This window comes from Callorhinus ursinus, unplaced genomic scaffold (genome assembly GCF_003265705.2).
Source record: "Callorhinus ursinus isolate GAN/ISIS: 27379988/994484 unplaced genomic scaffold, GSC_fseal_2.0 scaffold44, whole genome shotgun sequence".
Lineage (NCBI taxonomy): Eukaryota > Metazoa > Chordata > Mammalia > Carnivora > Otariidae > Callorhinus > Callorhinus ursinus.
Genome location: NW_027397106.1, coordinates 11,519,092 through 11,541,242, shown reverse-complemented (window position 1 = coordinate 11,541,242; position 22,151 = coordinate 11,519,092). Strand labels below are relative to the sequence as shown.

Sequence of the window (22,151 nt, the reverse complement as noted above, 5' to 3'; positions counted from 1 at the left end):
CGCCGGAACTGCCTGCTTAGGAGAGGAGCGACGAACCGACGACTACATTTACGGGGTCTCCCGGCGGCCCAGAGTCGGTGAGCGCATTTTACCTTTCCACGAGGTGGACAGGGCCGGGCTCGGGGGCTGCTACGCCCGAGTCGAGTGTGTGGGCGGGAGAGCGGGTGTTTTCCGTGGCGGGACTTGGAGTCTCCCGTTGCATTTGATTCGTGCAGTAATTCTGCCCTTGCGGTGGAGGGTGTAGAGACGCAGTGGAGTTTGGAATAAAGGAAACTGTTGAGTCTGAGACACAGGTTTGCTTCTCTTTAGCGCCTTATTATGCAGAAAGAAGACTGAACTAGGTAACTTCAATGACCCAAGATAAGTTAGGAAGTCGGTAAATTTAAAGAATGCGTTCGATGTACCAGTTCAGTATCAGTTACTTAGAGAGCTATAAAAAAAGTGTAAAACAGGCCTTTTTCTGGCGGATATCTGAGTCTAGTTGAGACAAGGTCAACTCGGATTCACAGAATGACTCATCTTGAGTTGGTATGGACAAATGTTGGACTACTTGGCGCCTTTTTCCGTCCTGTAAATCTATAATGGGCACACACTGCTTTTTCTCTTAAGAGGAGGTGAACGGGCCCATCATTCCTACAGACAAATCAGAAACGAATACAGGGTAGTTTATACTTCTACCCACCAGCACACACAGACCAGGCCTCTAACCATTCCTTGGGAGCGTGCGTGCCAGCAGCCTGGAATCCAGAGCCTCTCCTGGAGTCTGCACAATCAATCCAGAGTGAAGCCGGTGTCTTCTAGAGAGAAGGAAGTGCATCCAGGGCGCAGCTGAATTTTGAGAGGCCCGAATGCCTCCACATCCACCAGGGGACCGCTGCGACTAATTCTCTTGGCAAACTTGTGGCCAGCCAAAGCTACCATGCTTCACATCCCCGTTATTTTTGGTTACCGCCCAAGATGTAAGCCCCTTTGGTCTTATATGCTACACTCTCATCCCCATGCTGCTTTGTACTTCCTCTCCCTTGATTTAGGCTATCACTGTTTTTCCCTCCTTTTCTTACACATTTCACCCCTCAACACAACAGCTAAGCTCGCTGAAACCTCTATTCCCTGCTAACAAACTCTTACATGTTCTTCCGCTTGATGGAAAGCTTCTTTCATCTCCTGACCATAACCAGCACTTGGCTTTTTGCCTCCTGCCCTTTCAGTTGAGTCCTTTCTCTGACACCTGCATTTGAGGTTAAGTTGATGGCTCTGCCTGTATTGAACTGATTTCACTTCCTCAGAATATTTTTCCTCCCCCCCATCTCCAGGGTCTTTGTAGTTTTCTTTTCTCTCTGTGGCATTTGATTTCTCTGGCCTTTCTTCTGCCTCTTGTGGATAATCCCTACACCTGCTAAGGGTTTCACTTTACCTGTGACTTTCTTTGAGGGATATTTTGTAACTTTCCCCAGAGAGAGTTAGATACCCTTGCCATACGCTAAGTGCCCTCTGCTTTCTTCATCATAGCACTTACCACATGTGTGCCTATTAATTGCTTGTCTCTTTGCCTTCCCTGAGCTAGGCTGTGGGGGAGGGACTGTTATTTTCTTGTTTGTTTTTGTAATTCCAGTGCCCATAGGCAGTCAGGTATTTCTTTGATTGAAACTGCTGCAAATTCAGTCTCAGAAGTTGGGCAGTTGACATGTCATCTGACTTTAAGATGTTAAGAACCTTTGGAAAGGGATCTGCTGCTACTTAGCTTCAGCTGATTGTTGCTTTATGAGAATATGATTCCAGTGTTGCCGGAGTGTGTAGGTTTTTCAATAATTGGAAATACGGTTTTGGAAAGTGATATCTCCCAGTTTTTAAATGTTGTTGATGGAATAACGTTTTATTACAAACAAAACAAAACCAGAGAAACCCTGGGCCAAACACATGTCACATGCAGCCTATCAGTTACCAGTTTGGAATCCATTTTAGTGTGGTAGGGCTTAGAATTGGGCTTTGTGGAGAATGCTAGATTTTGAGCTTGGTCTTCACGGATGGTTCGAAGTTGAATGAGAGAATGGAAAGAGGTACTGTAGTTTGAGAAATATATCAAACAACTCCAGGTGGTGTGTGTGTTACTTTGTGGCACAGTGAGGAGGCTGGCATGCGTGATCTTTTTGGAGAGAACAGGAGTTTAGGTGAGATGAGAGAGGGCAGAGGAGTTTGGATTTGTTACAGTTAATTGATGTGAAACAATTTAGATTCTTGATAAGGGAAACTTCAGATATGGATGATGTATTTGCAAAGTTAACTGAGTATCCTTTTTTAAAGGTAGGATGGAGAGGAGAGCTGAGCCTGGAAGGAGGTTGAGCAGTTAAGATTGTAAGCTTTATCCAGATGTGAAGGAAGATTTAGATTTGTAAACATATATAAGCAAACATCTGGTATTTTTATAATTTCAATTACTTGATCACTTACATTGAACAATCAAGAATCTCCTAAGTATTTAATAAAGTATAGTGGGGCTTATATAAGAGGAATCCTTAAAGCACGAAAAATCAAGTAATTTGTGAAACTAGCAGAGAATGCAGTACTTTAAGTTATTAGTCAGTAGTCTCCTTTCCTTAAGCCTTATTCTCCTTTAATCTGTCTTGTATACTGCCAGGTTAATTTTCTGGAATGACATTTTCCCCAACACCTTATTTCTAGACTTAAAAGCCTGCAGTGAGCTTCTCCTCTAGTTGCTTACTTTGTATTAGGGTTTAATGCACTTGAATGTGTTCTGTCTTTGCCTGTTACCTTTGTGAAACAATGTGATATGATGAAAAGGGCGTGGGATTTAAAGTCATGCAGACCTGAATGATTCTAGGCTTTGGCTCTGGGATTGAGTTTTTCAGAGCCTCTGTGCTTTATCTGAAATAGGAGAGGTGATATCTACTAAAGGGGAAGAAAGGAAAACTTGTCGAATTCCTATGCAGGCTTACTTTCCATTCCTTTGCAATGCAAATCTTCCGTTCTGATCAGTTCCAACTTTCTCAGACACATCTTCCATAATTCTTTTACCTTTTTTTTTTTTTTTGGATTCCACTATCATTCATCCACATTTAAGCAATCTCTCAAGACTCTATTTAAATTTTCTTGGCTTTCTTAACTACCATTTCCTGAGGGAGATAAATATCTCCCTCAGCACGGAACAGTGATTAATCTTAGTAGATATTTTGCTCTATTTTGACCATGTTAATTGACATCAGTGTTAGTTTTTTTTTCATAGGCCTTCACTAATTATATTCTAAAATTCATTTTTAATTTAGTTGTCTGGAATTTTAAACATTTTCTAATAAATATTAGTAATATCTAGTTTCTGGGTTGAAGTCAGTCCTTAAAAGCTTCTTCAATTTAGGATGTCTGGAATATGTTTACCTTGCTTTAAGGTCAGTGGATCTCATACTGAGATGAGCTTAAGTTTTTTTTTTTTTTAAGATTTTATTTATTTGAGAGAGAGCATGAACAGGGCAAGGGACAGAGGAAAAGTGTGCTAAGCTGTTGGGGAAGTGGTCGGGGTGAAGCTGGAAAGGCAAAAGCAAGGTCATAAATAAGCCTTTTTTTAAGGTTAGGGTTGAATCTTCATTCTTCAGTATATGGGGAATTACTGAGAGATTTTTAAATCAGGTGTCTTATCAGAATGAACTTTCTGGCTACAATTTATAGGGTGAGGGAGAATCAGGGAGACAAGTGTTTTACTGCTGGGGAGTCCAATAGCTAGACGAGGAGCATCCAATATTTATGCAATGAGGCAATAGAAATAACTGGATTTAATGAATAGTTAGATATGAAAAGTTTCAAGTCTTGGATGATTCAGGTTTCTGAATTGGGCTGTTGGGTACATGGTGTTGTCATTGCCTAAAATGGGGAAGACAGAAGATGAAGCAGGTTTCTGAGAAGTGTGAAGAACTTTTGGCATGTCGGGTTGCAGATGTTTGTGATACATTCTCTTGAACAGAGTCAGGATGGAAGTGGAGATGTGGGAATCATTTATCTAGAGGAGGCATATTACCAGCATTATTAAATTAACTCCCGAACACTGAGCAAATACGTTGTGCAAGTTGTTCTAGGTGCTTATTATTAATGAAGAACATAGAGATCACTGTTTTCATATAGTTCGTATTCTTAGCAAGGGACCAATAATATGCATCAAATATAAGTTATATAGTGTCTTAGATGATTAGTGCTATGAAAAGAATAGGAAGCTTTAGGGAGATTAGATAAATGACATTAGGAAGGTAATAATGAAGGACGAAGAAGTTAGCCATGCAGATTGCTGGAGAAAAACATTCTAGGTGGGGAATTGCCAGTGCAAATGCCTAATGCTCATCTAGAATATAAGGTCATATGTGACTTTTCTGTTCACTAGCCATAGTTCATTATCAAAATAGTTACTGATGAAAATAGAGTTAAAGAAGTGGGTTTGGAGAGGAGGAAAAGCTATTTTATTGAGTGTTGTTTTTTTTTAAGATTTTATTTATTTATTGAGAGAGAGCACAAGTAGGAGGAGGGGTAGAGGGAGAAGCAGACTCCTTGCTGAGCAGGGAGCCCGATGCAATGTGGGGCTCCACCCCAGGATCCTGGGATCATGACCTGAGCAGAAGGCAGATGCTTCTTAACTGACTAAGCCACCCAGGCGCCCTGTTTTTTTTTTTGTTGTTGTTGTTATTTTTTAAATTCTGAGTGTACTTAATATTGGAAGCTGAAAAGAGCAGTGTGCACAATTATTTTATAGTCTAAGCTACTACTATAACCAGTTTGGATAAGGTGAAAAATAGATCTACCTATTGCCTTGCTTGTGGATTCAAAGTGTGAATGGTTTGACAGAAGGATATTGCCTGTGAGTTTCTGTTTTCTCAATTTCTAGGCTACTCTCACTGAGAATTCCAGTTCTCCGTATTCTCTTAGTCCTCAAGTAAGTCAACCTAATAATGGTTGGCTCTCTCGAGTGCTCAAAAAAAGGCTTATTTCTTTCTGGATTTAATATACCATGGTGGTATATTAAACATACTCTCTAATGAATATGGCATAAGAGAATTAGCAAACTTCTAAATGAAGCTTACATTCTCTATACTGAATTCTAATCCTGTTCTCTGCCTAATTGTGATATAGAGGGTCCTTCCATTTTTCAGTTCTACAGTTTTCATATCCTGTTGGATCAGAGAACTTTACTGGAGTACTTCTGGACTCCACTATGGGAGATTAGTGATTACACAGTAACATGATCACTTCAATGAGAGAGTATCTTTGCTTAAATTTAGCTGATTGGCTTCTAGTTGTGGGATGGGGCAATTTCCTAAATCTGGATAATGTCATAAACAACATGTGCTACTAATCAGAAGGTTGCTGAATAGATTATCTTTTCCCCTTTCTGTTGTTTTAATTCAAGATCCACCTTAGGACTTACCTTCTTTATAGTCCAATATTCTTTCTTTTCTTTTGTATGTAATCAAACTGTGTCTTCTGTTTTGTTTTACTAACAGTACAAGGTTGTATAGGGAATATTTATACTCTTTCCCTAATTATATAGATTTCTTAAGGATGAAGGATGTTTAATAATTTGACATGGGTCTCAGCAGTGCGGGTTTTTTTTTTTTTTAAGATTTTATTTACTTATTGACAGAGAGAGACACAGCGAGAGAGGGAACACAAGCAGGGGGAGTGTGAAAGGGAGACGCAGGCTTCCCGCTGAGCAGGGAGCCTGATGCAGGGCCTATCCCAGGACTCTGGAGATCACGACCTGAGCCTAAGGCAGCCGCTTGACAACTGAGCCACCCAGGCGCCCCTGTGCGGGATTTTTGTTGTTTGTTTTTTGCGGGGGGGGGGGATATTTTATCCCGGTGGATGCTAATTATTTTGCTCCAGCAAGCTCTGTTTAGTCTTACTAAAATATCAGTATCTTTTTTGGGGTTTTTTGTTTTTTGGGTTTTTTCTGGTTGGTTTTGTGGGCAGGGGGATGGACTAAATGGGTGATAGGTATTAAGGAGGGAACTTGCTGTGATGAGCACCAGGTACCATATGTAAGTGATAAATCACAAAATCCTACACTGAAACCAACATTGTACTGTATGTTAACTAACTTGAATTTAAATAAAAACGTGGATTAAGTGAAAAGAATAATCAAGAAAAAAATGAGTGCCCTATGAGCAATACCACTAGTGCGTATATATTTTTAGTCTTTTATTGTCTTCTACTATTTTTATATTCTTTATTCTGAAAATACATAGTAATTTTTTAAAGTTGTTATTTATTTAAAGATTTTATTTATTTGACAAAGAACGTGTGTGCATGAGCAGGGGGAGGGCAGAGGGAGCTGGTGGTTTAGCTGGATCTGGGACCCTGGGATCATGACCTGAGCTGAAGGCAGACGCTTAACTAACTGAGCCACCCAGGAGCCCCTTGGGAGAAAGTTTTAAAAAGTTTTCTGTTGTGGGAGGTACAGGCTTCGAGTTCTGGAATAAAGTCACAGGAGTAAAAAGTACAGCATAGAGAATATAGTCAATGATGATTCTAACAGTGATGTATGGTGACAGATGGTAGCTACACTTGTGAGTATAGACAGCATAATATATATTTACTCTGCCATACACCTGAAACTAATGTAATGGGTGTCAACTATACTAAAAAAAATCAGAAAAACAAAAAGTTCTCCATCAAATTTTTACCTAGTTAGTTTAATAATCTTTGATGAGTTGATGATTCTTGCCTTGATTTTGAGATGACTTGAATGTGGGACCATTTATTGCCGACATAAAATTGTAAGGATTTCCAGACTAAGGATGCTAGAATTTTTTCAATATGTGAGATAGTTTATCTTAATATTCTAGGTAAAAATTACTTTAAACATCTTATGCAATTCTTTCAGAGATTAAGGATAAGAGAGATGCCCTGCGCAGCCCTCAACTGGCAAAATTAGGACGAGAATTCTTTAATATAATTCGGTTGTTCTTATGAAACTTGGGTGGCCTCTGGTGGTCAAAAGAATATCTTCTGTTTTAAAGATGTGTTTGAAAGGAGTTTGGCTTATTAATGGTCATAATTTTTTTTATTTTGAGAGTTTTATTTATACAAATAATGAAGGGTTATTTTTCTCCATCGGTTGGTTTATACAGACACAAAATCTTATGTCTGTATTTTTCCCCCCCCTCCTACAGGAGATTGTTGAAAACTTTAAATTTGATTCCTGAAAGGACTCAAGTAAGTAGTTTAGTAGTTATTCTTACATTTTTTTCTGTGTGTGGGAAGCCAGTAATTTTAATATTGTAGCGTTATATCTAGTTAAGAAACTATATAGTATTTCCTTAGAACTCTTGTAGTTTTCTTAAATACAAAGTCTTATTTTTACTTGTTTTCCTTTAGCTCAATTTATATTCATAATTTTTGCCATCACTTGAGACGTTATGCTTATTTTTTCAAGTTTTACTTGTTTAAGTAATCTCTATGCCTCACATGGGGCTCAAACTTAAAACCCTGAGATCAAAGGTCACACGCTCCTCCCACCGAGACAGGCAGGCACCCTGACACATTATGCTTATTGAATGATTTCCGGGACCTTTAAATATAGTTACTTATTTTTGTTAGAGGTAATAGGAGGTATAGAACATTATGCAGTGAAAATATTCACCTTCCTATACCCAGGCACCCAGTGGCAGGCACTGTTACATTTCTCCTGCTTATACTCCCAGAAGTAGTCTGTGCATATGGATATGTATTCATATCCTATCTTTTTATTTTCCCATAGTGGCAGCATATTCAATATATTAATCTACCCTTTGTTGTTGTTTTTTTTAAATCAGTGTATCTTGGCATTCCTTCAATATTATATGTGATGTTACTTTTCTTTGAAATGGCTTGCATAATATTCCTTTATTTGAATGTACAGCATTTTATTTAATCTGTCCTCCTAACCAACATTTTAGGTTGCTTTCAATCTTTACTATGTACCTGTTCAAGTATACAGAGAAGTAGAATTTCCAGGCCAAACATATGTCTAACATTTAATAGATAATTGCCCATTTTTCCCAGTCTGTACCAAATTATACTCGTTTCATTAATATATGAGAGTATTACTTTTCTTACTCTCATCAGAGCAGTTTGAGTTTTGCAGAGCTTTGGGTGAAAATGAGTACCCCATTATAGTTTTAGTTTTCATCTGCCTTATTTTGAAGAAAGTTGAGCATCTTTTCAAAAGATTGAGTCATTGTATTTCCTTTTTTTGTGAACTATCATCATTTGTCCATTTTTTTTTTCTGTGATTTGATTGCAGTTGGTTGCTGTTATTTCTCTGTATTGTTTCTCAAGTAGGATAAACAAGTCAGTAAAAATTTGGTGAGTTCAGTAAAAGTGGTATCAGAGGAGTAATTTTGATAATTTCTTTTTTTTCTTTCAAGCTTCCATCAATTCTTGTACATAAAAGACTGGTTACTTTGAAATAACATTCTCTCTCTCTTTTTTTTTTTTTTTTTTTAAAGATTTTACTTAGAGCATGCAGAGTAGGGGGAGGGCAGAGGGGCAGAGGGAGAGGACCCTGAGATCATGACCTGAGCTGAAGGCAGGTATTTAACCAAATGAGCCACCCAGGGGCCCCTGAAAAATATTCTTGATGATGTCTGATTATGGACTTGGAATTTAGGTTGATTTATGTATAATGTTAAAAGCTAATTTGTAACTTAAATTAAGATTTTTCTAGTCATCTTTGAGTTAGTTCATTTTATTGCATCTGTTTGTATTAGAAAATATTGTAGGTCTGTTTTTACAGAGGAAATTAAGATTGTACTGTGGATAGTGTCAAAAAATATTGCCCTCATCTTCCAGCCTTTGTTTTTTTTCTTAGCTTAAACCATTAGAATGCTATACTGCCAAAATGGAATGTCATCTCCCCCTGCCCCCGCTCTTAGTGCTATTACATTGTAAAGAGCCACCAAAAATCTTTTGACATGTATCTTCCTTGAGAAATTTTCCTTTTCCACAAATCTGCAGACTCTGTGTCTCGACTTGTTGCCTATTTTCTATGTACTACAAAGGTCCTGACTTAGTACTTGTCCCATTTTTCACTTCTCACTTGTGATTATCCTTCTGTGTATCAGGATGGTTCATAGTTCTTGGGTCAGAACCTGCTTCACTTTCTCCTGGTTCTGTTCTGTTAACTATTTCTCATCTACTCTGGTGGTGGTTGTGCTGCTGCCTGTGGACTGCCTGCCTGTTTTTGTAAATACAATTTTTTTTGGAACACGGCCACACCCCTACATTTATATGTATTGCTTATGGCTGCTTTCATATTATAACAGTAGAATTGAGTAGTTGTGACAGAGACCTGTGACCTGCAAGGCTGAAAATATTAGTCTGGTCCTTTATAAAAAAGTTTGCCAACCCCTGAAGGAAATGACCTTCAGGCTATTTCCTGCACCCTCTGCTCATCATCTCTTGTTTGTCTTGCTTACCTTGTCTTTTGCCTGTTCACTTATTGTTTTCATCTGGACTCTATAATGAACTGCATTAGCTCTCTATCCAGAACACGTCAGCTCCTAAAGTAGGAAGCTGCTTTCTGTATCCCAAACATGAAAAATGCTGACATAACTTTTAATTTCAAATTTTACGAGAGTGCCTTTGCATTAAAATAAATTTATAGCATTAAAAGCAAAATCGAGAGTGATTTATTTCAGGGTTTGTTGAGTGTGTGTTTATAGGATTGTTTATTTAACACTTTTCAGTTAAAACCAATTCATTGAACACATAGACGAGATAAAGCTCTAGGAATGCAGCAACACTAGAAACTAGTGTTATAGAAACCATCCACCAGGAAATAGGAGCAGCATTGCTGATCAGCATTGTAAATTATTCATGAAAATTAATCTTTTCTAATTTTTTCTATAAGAATGAAAAAATATTTGTGGTCTTATGGATCTTTTTACCACAGTTTTTGGGAACAAGCTCTTTGGAGCTTTAAATAGACTTTGAAATGGAATGTGGGGCTTTCTATTATATTTTTTTAAAAAGAACATTTCCGAATTGTTTGGAAGAAGAATTGCCTTAATCATTTTTTTTTTCCTTTTGGTCACTTACATGCCAACAAATATTTTCCAGAGATACTTAAAAAAATGTAACTACTCTTTTAAAAATCTTCTCTGTTGTTTCTAATAACATAAAAACCATAATTCTTTGGTTTCTTTTTGTTTAGTGGCTTACAGAAGAGATGAAATGTGGTCTGAAGGACGATATGACTATGAAAGACTTCCAAGAGAACGAGTACCTCCTCGAAATCACCCCAGTGTAAGTTGCTACTGATGTAGAATAATTCAAAACCTAGTATCTAAGTGAATTTGGTACACCGAAGCTAGGCCTAGCAAAATCTTTAAGTGCCAAAAATTGACCAGTCTAAGTTGAAATATAGACAGATTAAGCTTATATTTTAAAAATTAAAAGTTTGAAATAAAAGGCAACGTTTATGTGGATAATCTATATTTCATATTTCTTATTTAAATTTCTAAAAATGGAGGATTTTTATATTGAATTTCTGAAGAAAATTTGAGGCTTTATAAAGTTGGACTGTCAGTTAATGAAGGAGTATTTAAGCACCTGCTCCTACTATTGGCTGTCACCTATTTTTGTGTTCCTAAAAATGTTTGCAAATTGGATATGTGAAATTATGAAGTAGGGGCAGATCAGGGGCAGGCAGGCAGCTTTTAGTATACTGTCCTACTTACTTGTCTCCCTGTTGCTTTGGGAATTGGAAATTTTTAATTAGGGCTTTTCTCAAGGAGCTTGCTATTTTGCTTATTATTGTATTCCCAGCACCATCTAGTATGTGGCACATAGTAAGAGTTTTGTGTTTATTGAGTGAATATATGCACTTTCTCCCCAAAATCCTCTGCAGAGACCCAAGGGAAAGTTTGGGGAGGGTCAAGAAGCTGTCAATCTTAAACTTTTACACAGGCCCTTTCTAAGCACCAGGGGATTTGGGTTGTGGTCATACTATGTGGATATATTATAGATTCATCATACACCATCAAAGGGTACAAATATTTATTTGTATGTTGGTTTTTGTTTTTTTTTTTACCTCTATATTCTGAGTAAGTCCTACGACCCACTTAGATGGATAATATACTTTCAACATTGTCTTTTGGCCTGGGTTACAGCTTAAACTGGAGTTGATCTAAAATGATAAAAGATGGGTTTTTTGGTTTTTGGCTTAGAGGAAGTGAAGGTGCATCTATCTTGGTAGTCCCACATTCGGGTTCATCCTGACACCAGCTGCCTCCACCATGCTGCCTAAGTTCCAAGATCCCAACCCCAACAAGATCCAAGTCATATACCTGGGGTGCATTGATGGGGAAGTTGGTGCTATGTTTGCCCTGGACCCCAAGATTGGCCTCCTGAGTCTTTCTCCAGTAGAGGTTGGTGATGACCTCACCAAAGCAACTGATGATTGGAAGGATCTGAGGATTACAGTGAAACTGACCATTCAGAAAGACAGGCCCAGATTGAAGTGGTATTTTCTGCCTCTGCCCTGATTGTCAAAGCCCTCAAGGAACCGCCAAGAGACTGAAAGAAGCAGAAAAACTTTAAGCACAGTCAAAATATCACTTATGATGATATTATCAACATTGCTCGATAGATGCATCACTGATCTTTAGCCAGAGAATTCTCTGGAACCATTAAGGAGATCCTGGGGACTGCCCAATCTGTGGGCTGCAATGTTGATGGCTGCCATCCTCATGACATCATAGATGACATCAATAGTAGTGCAATGGAATGTCCAGCTAGTTAAGAACTACAAAGGAAATAATAAAGAATCATTTGACAACCAGAAAAAAAAAAAAAACAAAGAGGCCTACCATATTTCAGAACGGGTAGACTTAATTATTACTATAGGTCATTTCTTTCCAGGTTTTATTTATAGATTGTATACTTATTATAGACTGTAGTTTCTAATTGAACTTTGAGTTAAATTCTTTTCCATTTGATAAAATTATAGTTTACCTAGAAAAACAAAACAGTGATATAGATAAACATGATGTGGGAGTAATGCAGGGATGGAAAAAGGGATGACTTTAGAAAAAAAATTCTTAGGAGCCCTACCTTTCTAATGATATATCCTGTAGGAATTTGTATTTCAAGGATACTTTTAAAGAATTTTCTCTGTGGTTATGCCACCAACTGGATATATAGTTGGATTTGTTTTAGTTTGTTTTCAATTTTGGGGAATTGCCTTTTTTTTTCCCCTTTTCTAATTAGGTTTTTTTCCTTAATGTAACACATGACTCCAAATTATAAAATAAGATACATTTAGAGAGGGGATGACTTTTAAGTGGTAACTTACTATAATTACGTATTTAACTAGTTCCTGCTTACTGTAAGTGAGGGCTTTTATATATAAACTTCTTAATCTTCAAAACAATTCTGAGTGTTGAATGGTACAACATTTATAGACCTCAGTAGAATGTTGTAGAAGCCGTAGAATGTAGGCAGAGATTTATATACAGAAATGTAATTTCAGATAACAATGGGAAATATTCATGATCAAATCATGGAAAAAGTTACATCACACCATTTATTACACCATGCTCCATTATTTATGCATGCTGTGTTGTGTCATAGAACACACCGCAGTGGAAGCTGGCTCAAAGAGTTAAGATTGGAGGCAGCTGGGGAGGAGTGAATTTTAAGATGGGAATACTTAGTTGTCCTAAAGACATAAGAAGGGCCCTTCAGATCTCGAGGTCATTGTGTGAGAATGGATTTGAGAAAGTTCATACCTAATAGCCTTTGTTTTCTCTGAAGGGGTAGCAAGATCATTCCCTGAAAGTACAGGTGGTAGAGGGCGACTTGAGGCCAGCCTTGAATTGGGAGTAGCCATTGTTGGTATCTCCTCACTAGAGATGTTTAAAAAGACTGGCTGAGGGGCAGTGGGCTTGTGCACTGTAGTATTATAGGGGCACCAGTCTGCAGGAATGTGTGCTTTATTACCTAAGTGGCCCAGTTTAGGAGTGGAGAAAGCAAGTTGTTGTATTGATTTAAGATTGCATGATGAGTGGTGGACTCAGGAAGATAAGGATATTGAAGGTTCTGACTCAGAATTACTGAGGTAAGATATTATGTGTTACAGGCTGATTCAGAAAGGAGGTAAGGCTGTGAGAGGGACAGTGGGTTGAAAGAAGTGAGCAAGGCTCAGTGAGGCTGAAGACCAGAGCGTGGTAGAAGGATAGGCAATTGGTATTTTGAAGTGCAGAGTTTCCAAGAGAGGACAGTTCTGGGTAATTAAAAGTCCAGTCGATGATGGTAGGGATAGAGGGTGGGTGAATGTTACTGGAGTTGAGATCAGGAAAACTTGGAGGCTAGATTTTGGATCAGTGATTTAGATTAGAGGCTCTCAGTCCTCACTGTACATTGAAGTCACCCAGAGAGCTCTTAAATACGAATATCTGGGCCCCATCCAGATAATTAAGTCCTAATCTTTGCAGCTAAGATCTAAACATCAGCGTTGTGTAAAGTTTATCAGGTGACTTATGCAGAGTTAGGAAATGCGGATCGTAGATGAACACTGAAGTTGCTGATGATGACAGGAGTTGAGGTAAAATGACAGGAGATGGAAGTTCTCAGTGGATGAGGATATTTTAGTAAAATCTAAACCCACACATTTTCATTTGTATATCATTTATGTGTGTGTAATTGTGAAACAGAGGCTTCTTTATAAAATAATTTCATCAGCAGGAAGCAGATATATTTTATATAAGTGCATTTAAAATCATAGTAGAGTTACTTAACTGTCTCTAAATTCCCAAAGGTAAATCTGACTTTGCTAAATTCTCTGGCTACTTGGTTCCTCCTATACGGGGAGGAGCCTAGATTGCCTTTCTGCTGAGAGCACGGAACCTGCCCAGACCTTGCATGGCTTCATTCCTCTCCTTTAAATTTTTTATTGTTATGTTAATCACCATACATTACATCATTAGTTTTTTGATGTAGTGTTCCACGATTCATTGTGCATAACACCCAGTGCTCCACTCAGAATGTGCCCTCTTTAATACCCATCACCAGGCTAACCCATCCCCCCACCCCCCTCCCCTCTAGAACCCTCAGTTTGTTTTTCACAGTCCATCCTCTCATGGTTCATCTCCCCCTCTGATTTCCCCCCTTCATTCTTCCCCTCCTGCTATCTTCTTCTTCTTCTTTTTTTTTTTCTTAACATATGTTGCATTGTTTGTTTCAGAGGTACAGATCTGTGATTCAACAGTCTTGCACATTTCACAGCACTCACCATAGAACATACTCTCTCCAGTGTCTATCACCCAGCCACCCCATCCCTCCCACCCCATCCCCACTCCAGCAACCCTCAGTTTGTTTCCTGAGATTAAGAATTCCTCATAGCAGTGAGGTCATATGATACATGTCTTTCTCTGATTGACTTATTTCACTCAGCATAACACTTTCCAGTTCCATCCACGTCGTTGCAAATGGCAAGATCTCATTCCTTTTGATGGCTGCATAACATTCCATTGTATATATATACCACATCTTCTTTATCCATTCATCTGTCGATGGACATCTTGGCTCTTTCCACAGTTTGGCTATTGTGGACATTGCTGCTGTAAACATCGGGGTGCATGTACCCCTTCGGATCCCTACATTTGTATCTTTGGGGTAAATACCCAGGAGTGCAATTGCCGGATCGTATGGTAGCTCTATTTTCAACTGTTTGAGGAAACTCCATACTGTTTTCCAGAGGGGTTGCACCAGCTTGCATTCCCACCAACAGTGTAGGAGGGTTCCCCTTTCTCCGCATCCCCGCCAACATCTGTTGTTTCCTGACTTGTTAATTGTAGTCATTCTGACTGGTATGAGGTGGCATCTCATTGAGGTTTTAATTTGGATTTCCTGATGCCGAGCGATGTTGAGCACTTTTTCATGTGTCTGTTGGCCATTTGGATGTGTTCTTTGGAAAAATGTCTGTTCATATCTTCTGCCCATTTCTTGATTGGATTATTTGTTCTTTGGGTGTTGAGTTTGATAAGTTCTTTATAGATTTTGGATACTAGCCCTTTATCTGATAGGTCATTTGCAAATATCTTCTCCCATTCTGTTGGTTGTCTTTTGGTTTTGTTAACCGTTTCTTTTGCTGTGCAAAAGCTTTTTATCTTGATGAAATCTCAATAGTTCATTATTCCCCTTGCTTCCCTTGCCTTTGGCGATGCTTCTAGGAAGAAGTTGCTGCGGCTGAGGTTGAAGAGGTTGCTGCCTGTGTTCTCCCTTAGGATTTTGATGGACTCCTGTCTCACGTTTAGGTCTTTCAACCATTTGGAGTCTATTTTTGTGTGTGGTGTAAGGAAATGGTCCAGTTTCATTCCTCTGTATGTGGCTGTCTAATTTTCCCAACACCATTTGTGGAAGAGACTGTCTTTTTTCCATTGGACATTCTTTCCTGCTTTGTCGAAGGTTAGTTGACCATAGAGTTGAGAGTCCATTTCTGGGCTCTCTATTCTGTTCCATTGATCTATGTGTCTGTTGTTGTGCCAGTACCATACTGTCCTGATGATTACAGCTTTGTCATAGAGCTGGAAGTCCGGAATTGTGATGCCGCCAGCTTTGCTTTTCTTTTTCAACATTCCTCTCGCTATTCGAGGTCTTTTCTGGTTCCATACAAATTTTAGGATTATTTGTTCCCTTTCTTTGAAAAAAGTGGATGGTATTTTGATAGGGATTGCATTGAATGTGTAGATTGCTCTAGGTAGCATTGACATCTTCATAGTATTTGTTCTTCCAGTCCATGGAAATGGAACGTTTTTCCATTTATTTGTGTCTTCCTCCATTTCTTTCATGAGTATTTTATAGTTTTCTGAGTACAGACCCTTTGCCTCTTTGGTTAGATTTATTCCTAGGTATCTTATGGTTTTGGGTGCAATTGTAAATGGGATTGACTCCTTAATTTGTCTCTCTTCTGTCTTGTTGTTGGTGTATAGGAATGCCACTGATTTCTGTGCATTGATTTTATATCATGCCACTTTACTGAATTCCTGTATGAGTTCTAGCAGTTTTGGGGTGGAGTCTTTTGGGTTTTCCACATAAAGTATCATTTCATCTGCAAACAGTGAGAGGTTGACTTCTTTGCTGATTTGGATGCCTTTTATTCCTTTTTGTTGTCTGATTGCTGTCGCTAGGACTTCTAATACTATGTTGAATAGCAGTGGTGATAATGGACATCCCTGCTGAGTTCCTGACCTTAGGGGGAAAGCTCTCAGTTTTTCCCCATTGAGAATGATATTCACTGTGGGTTTTTCATAGATGGCTTTTATGATATTGAGGTATGTACCCTCTATCCCTACACTCTGAAGAGTTTTGATCAAGAAAGGATGCTGGACTTTGTCAAATGCTTTTTCTGCATCTATTGAGAGGATCATATGATTCTTGTTCTTTCTTTTGTTAATGTATCACGTTGATTGATTTGCAGATGTTGAACCAACCTTGCAGCCCGGGGATAAATCCCACTTGGTTGTGGTGAATAACCCTTTTAATGTACTGTTGGATCCTATTGGCTAGTATTTTGGTGAGAATTTTTGCATCCATGTTCATCAAGGTTATTGGTCTGTAATTCTCCTTTTTGATGGGGTATTTGGTTTGGGGATCAAGGTAATGCTGGCCTCATAAAACGAGTTTGGAAGTTTTCCTTCCATTTCTATTTTTTGGAACAGTTTCAGAAGAATAGGTATTAGTTTTTCTTTAAATGTTTGGTAGAATTCCCCTGGGAAGCCATCTGGCCCTGGGCTTTTGTTTGTTGGGAGTTTTTTGATGACTGCTTCAATTTCCCTAGTGGTTATAGGTCTGTTCATGTTTTCTATTTCTTCCTGGTTCAGTTTTGGTAGTTGATACATTTCTAGGAATGCATCCATTTCTTCCAGGTTACCTAATTTGCTGGCATAGAGTTGCTCATAATATGTTCTTATAATTGTTTGTATTTCTTTGGTGTTGGTTGTGATCTCTCGTCTTTCATGATTTTGTTGATTTGGGTCATTTCTCTTTTCTTTTTGATAAGTCTGGCCAGGGGTTTATCAGTTTTGTTAATTCTTTCAAAGAACCAGCTCCTAGTTTCATTGATCTGTTTTACTTACTGTTCTTTTGGTTTCTCTTTCATTGATTTCTGCTCTGATCTTTATTATTTCTCTTCTCCTGCTGGGTTTAGGCTTTATTTGCTGTTCTTTCTCCAGCTCGTTTAGGTGTAGGGTTAGGTTGTGTATGAGATCTTTCTTGTTTCTTGAGAAAGGCTTGTATTGCTATATACTTTCCTCTTAGGACTGCCTTTGCTGTATCCCAAAGATTTTGAACAGTTGTGTTTTCATTTTCATTGGTTTCCATGAATTTTTTAAATTCTTTAATTTCCTGGTTGACCCATTCATTCTTTAGTAGGATGCTCTTTAGCCTCCATGTATTTGAGTTCTTTCCGACTTTCCTCTTGTGATTGCGTTCTAGTTTCAAAGCACTGTGGTCTGAAAATAGGCAGGGAATAATCCCAGTCTTTTGGTACCGGTTGAGTCTTGATTTTTGACCTGGGATGTGATCTATTCTGGAGAATGTTCCATGGGCAGTAGAGAAGAATGTGTATTCTGTTGCTTTGGGATGGAATGTTCTGAATATGTCTGTGAAGTCCATTTGGTCCAGGGTGTCAGTTAAAGTCTTTATTTCCTTGTTGATCTTTTGCTTAGATGATCCATTTCAGTGAGGGGGTGTTAAAGTCCCCTACTATTATTATATCGTTGTCAATGTGTTTCTTTGCTTTTGTTATTAATTGCGTTATATAATTGGCTGCTCCCATGTTAGGGGAATAGATATTTACAACTGTTAGATCTTCTTGTTGGATACACCCTTTAAGTAGGATGTAGTGTCCTTCCTCATCTCTTATTACAGACTTTGGTTTAAAATCTAATTTGTCTGATGTAAGGATTGCCACCCCAGCTTTCTTTTGATGTTCATTAGCCTGGTAAATTGTTTTCCACCCCCTCACTTTCTTTTTTTTTTTTTTTTTAAAGATATATTTATTTATTTTGAGAGAGTGAGAATGAGAGAGAGAGAGAGAGTACATGAGAGCAGGGAGGGTTAGAGGGAGAAGCAGTCCCCTTGCCGAGCAGGGAGCCCGATGTGGGACTCGATCCCGGGACTCCAGGATCATGACCTGAGCCGAAGGCAGTTGCTTAACTAACTGAGCCACCCAGGCGCCCTCCAACCCCTCACTTTCAATCTGGAGGTGTCTTTGGGTCTAAAATGAGTCTCTTGCAGACAGTATATCGATAGGTCTTGTTCTTTTATCCAATCTGATAGCCTGTGTCTTTTGATTGGGGCATATAGCCTATTTACATTCAGGGTAACTATTGAAAGATATGAATTTAGTGCCATTATATTGCCTGTAAGGTGACTGTTACTGTATATTGTCTCTATTCCTTTCTAGTCGATATTATTTTTAGGCTCCCTCTTTGCTTAGAGGATCCCTTTCAATATTCTTGTAGGGATGGTTTCGTGTTTGCAGATTCCTTTAGTTTTTGTTTGTTCTGGAAGCTTTTTATGTCTCCTTCTATTTTCATTGACAGCCTAGCTGGATATAGTATTCTTGGCTGCATATTTTTCTCGTTTAGTGCTCTGAAGTTATCATGCCATTCCTTTCTGGCCTGCCAGGTCTCTGTGGATAGGTCTGTTGCCAATCTAATGTTTCTACCATTATAGGTTCCATATCTCTTCTCCCGAGCTACTTTCAGGTTTTTCTCTTTGTCTCTGAGTCTCGTAAGTTTTACTATTAGAGGTCAGGGTGTTGACCTATTTTTATTGATTTTGAGAGGGGTTCTCTGTGCTTCCTGGATTTTGATGCCTATTTCCTTCCCCCCATTAGGGTAGTTCTCTGTTATAAATTGCTCCAATATACTTTCTGCCCCTCTCTCTCTTTCTTCTTCTTCTGGGATCCCATTTACTCTAATGTTGTTTCATCTTATGGTATCACTTATTTCTCAAATTCTGCCCTCGTGATCCAGTAGTTGTTTATCACTCTTTTTCTCAGCTTATTTTCCATCATTTGGTCTTCTATATCGCTGATTCTCTCTTCTGCCTCATTTATCCTAGCAGTTAGTGCCCCCATTTTTTATTGCACCTCATTAATAGCCTTTTTGATTTCGACTTGGTTAAATTTTAGTTCTTTTATTTCTCCAGAAAGGGTTTCTCTAATAACTTCCATGCTTTTTTCAAGCCCAGCTAGTATCTTTAAAATCATGATTCTGAACTGTAGGTCCAACATTGTACTAATGTCTGTATTAAGTAGGTCCCTGGCAGACGGTACTACCTATTGTTCTTTTTGTTGAGGTGATTTTTTCCGTCTTGTCTTCTTGTCCAGAGGAGAATAGATGAATGAGAGAACAAAGTGCTAACAGGGCAACAATGCCCCCAGAAAATATACTCTAAACAAATCAGAAAGGACCTGAAAGCAGGGGAAAAGAAAGGGAAAGGAATAAAAAAGAAAAAGAAGAAAAGAAAAAAGAAAAAGATACAAACAAAACAAAAAAAACAGAATATGATCAGATATGATCAGGCTGGTGCGTAGATCAGTGCCACACACTAGATTTTGGCTGTATTTGGTCTGTTAGGAGAAAGTGGATCCCAAAATTTTAAAGAATTATATATGTTCAAAATAAGGGTTGATACGATGAAGGGATGGAATATGACTGTAAAGATGAAAATTATAAAAAAATTTTATAAAAGGAATTGATAAGATAAGAAGGTGTTTGAGAAAATAAAGAAGAGGATTTAAAAAAAAGGAAAGAAAAAAAAGAGAGAATGTGATCAGGCAGGAGACTAGAACAAAGCCATACACTAGAGATTTAGGGTATATTTTAATCTGTTAGAAGAAACTGTATCTCAGAATTTTAAAGAGAACAACTTATATATATATGCCAAAAATAAGGGTGACTACTATGAAGGGATAGAATATGACTCTAAAAATGAAAAATAATGTTTTTTTAAAAGGGATTGATAAGATGTTGGTTGAAAAAGGGAAAAAGAAAAAGTCAAAAAAAAAGACAGTTACAAAAAAATTAAGTTTGAAAGACTAAAGAATCATGGTAAAAAAAAGCCATGAATTCTATGTGCAGTATTCCCCTAGCTCTGGACTTCTGCTGTTCTCATTGATCAGTGAACTTGGTCTTGGCTGACTGTTCTTGCTCATCTTCTGGGGGAGGCGCCTGTTCCCGTGATTCCCAAATGCCTTTTCCGGAGGCGGAATTGCCCCGCCCTTGCCAGTCCTGGCTAAGTAATCTGCTCAGGTTTGCTCTCCGGAGCTTTTGTTCCTTGCAAGCTCCCGGTACAGCTTTGGAGGATGAGAGCGAAAATGGTGGCCTCCCAATCTCCGCCCCGGAGGAGCGGAGACCTCGGGGCCCTGCTCCCAGCGTGCCCCCAGAGAAAAGCAGTCAATCACTCCTGTCTCCCCGGTCTCCGGCCACACTCTGTGCTCGCCCGGCCTGTGACCCAGCATTGTATCTCTGGCACCCGACTCAGTGTGGAGTCTCCAAACCCAGCAGATCCCTGCAGTGCGCTCCCGCGCCACTCCTCCCAGGGGAGAAAGTGGAGTCTCCCTGGATCTCCCACTTGTTGGGTCCCCGCTGGAGGAGCAGTGGCCTGTGTCACCGATCACAGTTTATGGCCACCCCGAGCTGAGAGCCCGCACCTCGGCTCCGTCTCTGCAGCTGGCCTCCCTGCTCGGATACCTGGGAGCTCTGCCGCACTCAGGCACCCCCGGTCTTCCTGTGACCCCGAGGGTCCTGAGACCACACTGTCCCGCGAGGGTTCCACCCCCCGCTTAGCCACTGGAGCGACGTCCCTCAGCGGAGCCGGCTTCTAAAAGTTCTGATTTTGTGCTCCGCGGCTCTAGCACTTGCCAGAAACGGCTGCCGGAGGCCCCTCCCCCGCCATCTATCCTCCCGAATATTGCCTCGGATTCACTTCTCCGCAAGTCCTACCTTCCAGAAAGTGGTCGCTTTTCTGTTCAGAGAGTTGTTGCTATTCTTTTCTTTGATCTCCTGTTGAGTTCATAGGTGTTCAAAATGGTTTGATCCCTATCCAGCTGAATTCCTGAGACCAGACCAAATCCAGGTTTCCTACTCCTTCGCCATCTTGCTTTGCCCCCTACCGTTCCTCTCCTTTTTAAGAAAAAATTTAATTCTATTAGATTGGTCCCTTCATCCCCCCAATAAGCCTTCCTTAGTTGATAAATCCTTCTCTTTTCCCACATCCCCTTCCTGAATACTCACTTTTATTGGTGAATGTGGCCTTATTTTGCTTAGAAATTTAAAGCCCTCCCCTCAATTATGCGCCTTTGATGACTCTTGGAAATTATCTCTTTGCTTTCTACGTTACACCTACATTTTAAATAAAGCAAAGTTAAACTTTTTGGTGCCATTGTTCCTTTTAACAGTCTGGTGAAGCCTATGGATCCCTTTTCAGAGAAGGGTTTTTAAAACTATAAAATACACCAAATTAAAGGAGACCACTTAAATTTGAATATAATTATCAAACTATTAATAAATTTGTAATGTAGTAATATGTACTTCTTTGGTAGAGCATTAAATATTAAGAGCTAATGATGGGAGTTTCATTACTATATTTTCAAAGTGATGAGAATAAATGGTATTTTGAGATACTGCAACAGCTATAATGTGATATGAAAATATCTATGATTTCTGTTAGTGACAAAGCCACAGATATAATTCTAATGTCGTTTGTTGCTGCATTTGGGTGAAAAAAGTAATTTTATATTCACATCTGATTTCAAGGACCTCCTGAATCCTTGGGTTAGAAAACTGATAAATGACACTAGAACTAGAAATGTAAATCAGTGAATTTATAATTTCTGAATTTGGAGCTAATAAAAATATAATTTCTTTAACATTTAAAAATATTTGCTTACAAAGCAGATCATATAATGTTATTTTAAAAACCATATTGGTATATCATATTGACTTGTATAAGATTCTCACAAGCAACATTATTCATAACAGCTCTAAGCTGGCAACAATCCACATGTGTAACAGTAGAGTAGATAAATTAATTGTGCAATGTACACAGCAATTAGAATGAATGGACCTGAGTGGACCATTGCAAAAGCAGCAACATGTATG

General features: G+C 38.8%; 1 protein-coding gene across 8 annotated transcripts in view; it reads left to right on the top strand.

Annotated features, from left to right (window-relative positions):
* The first annotated feature begins 2 nt into the window (after window positions 1–2).
* The window catches only part of PPHLN1 (periphilin 1), a 142,333-nt gene continuing 120,184 nt past the window's right edge, over window positions 3–22,151 (top strand). For 2 of the 8 annotated variants that reach the window (XM_025883279.1, XM_025883277.1), the window contains exons 1-3: window positions 3–77; window positions 7,167–7,209; window positions 10,190–10,281. In XM_025883279.1, the coding sequence (XP_025739064.1) occupies window position 7,209; window positions 10,190–10,281 (93 nt within the window). In that variant the 5' untranslated portion in view covers window positions 3–77; window positions 7,167–7,208. Of the gene's footprint in view, window positions 78–140; window positions 960–7,166; window positions 7,210–10,189; window positions 10,282–22,151 lie in introns of those variants that run through there. The other 6 variants (XM_073882116.1, XM_073882113.1, XM_025883280.2 and 3 more) reach the window with 5 other exon arrangements.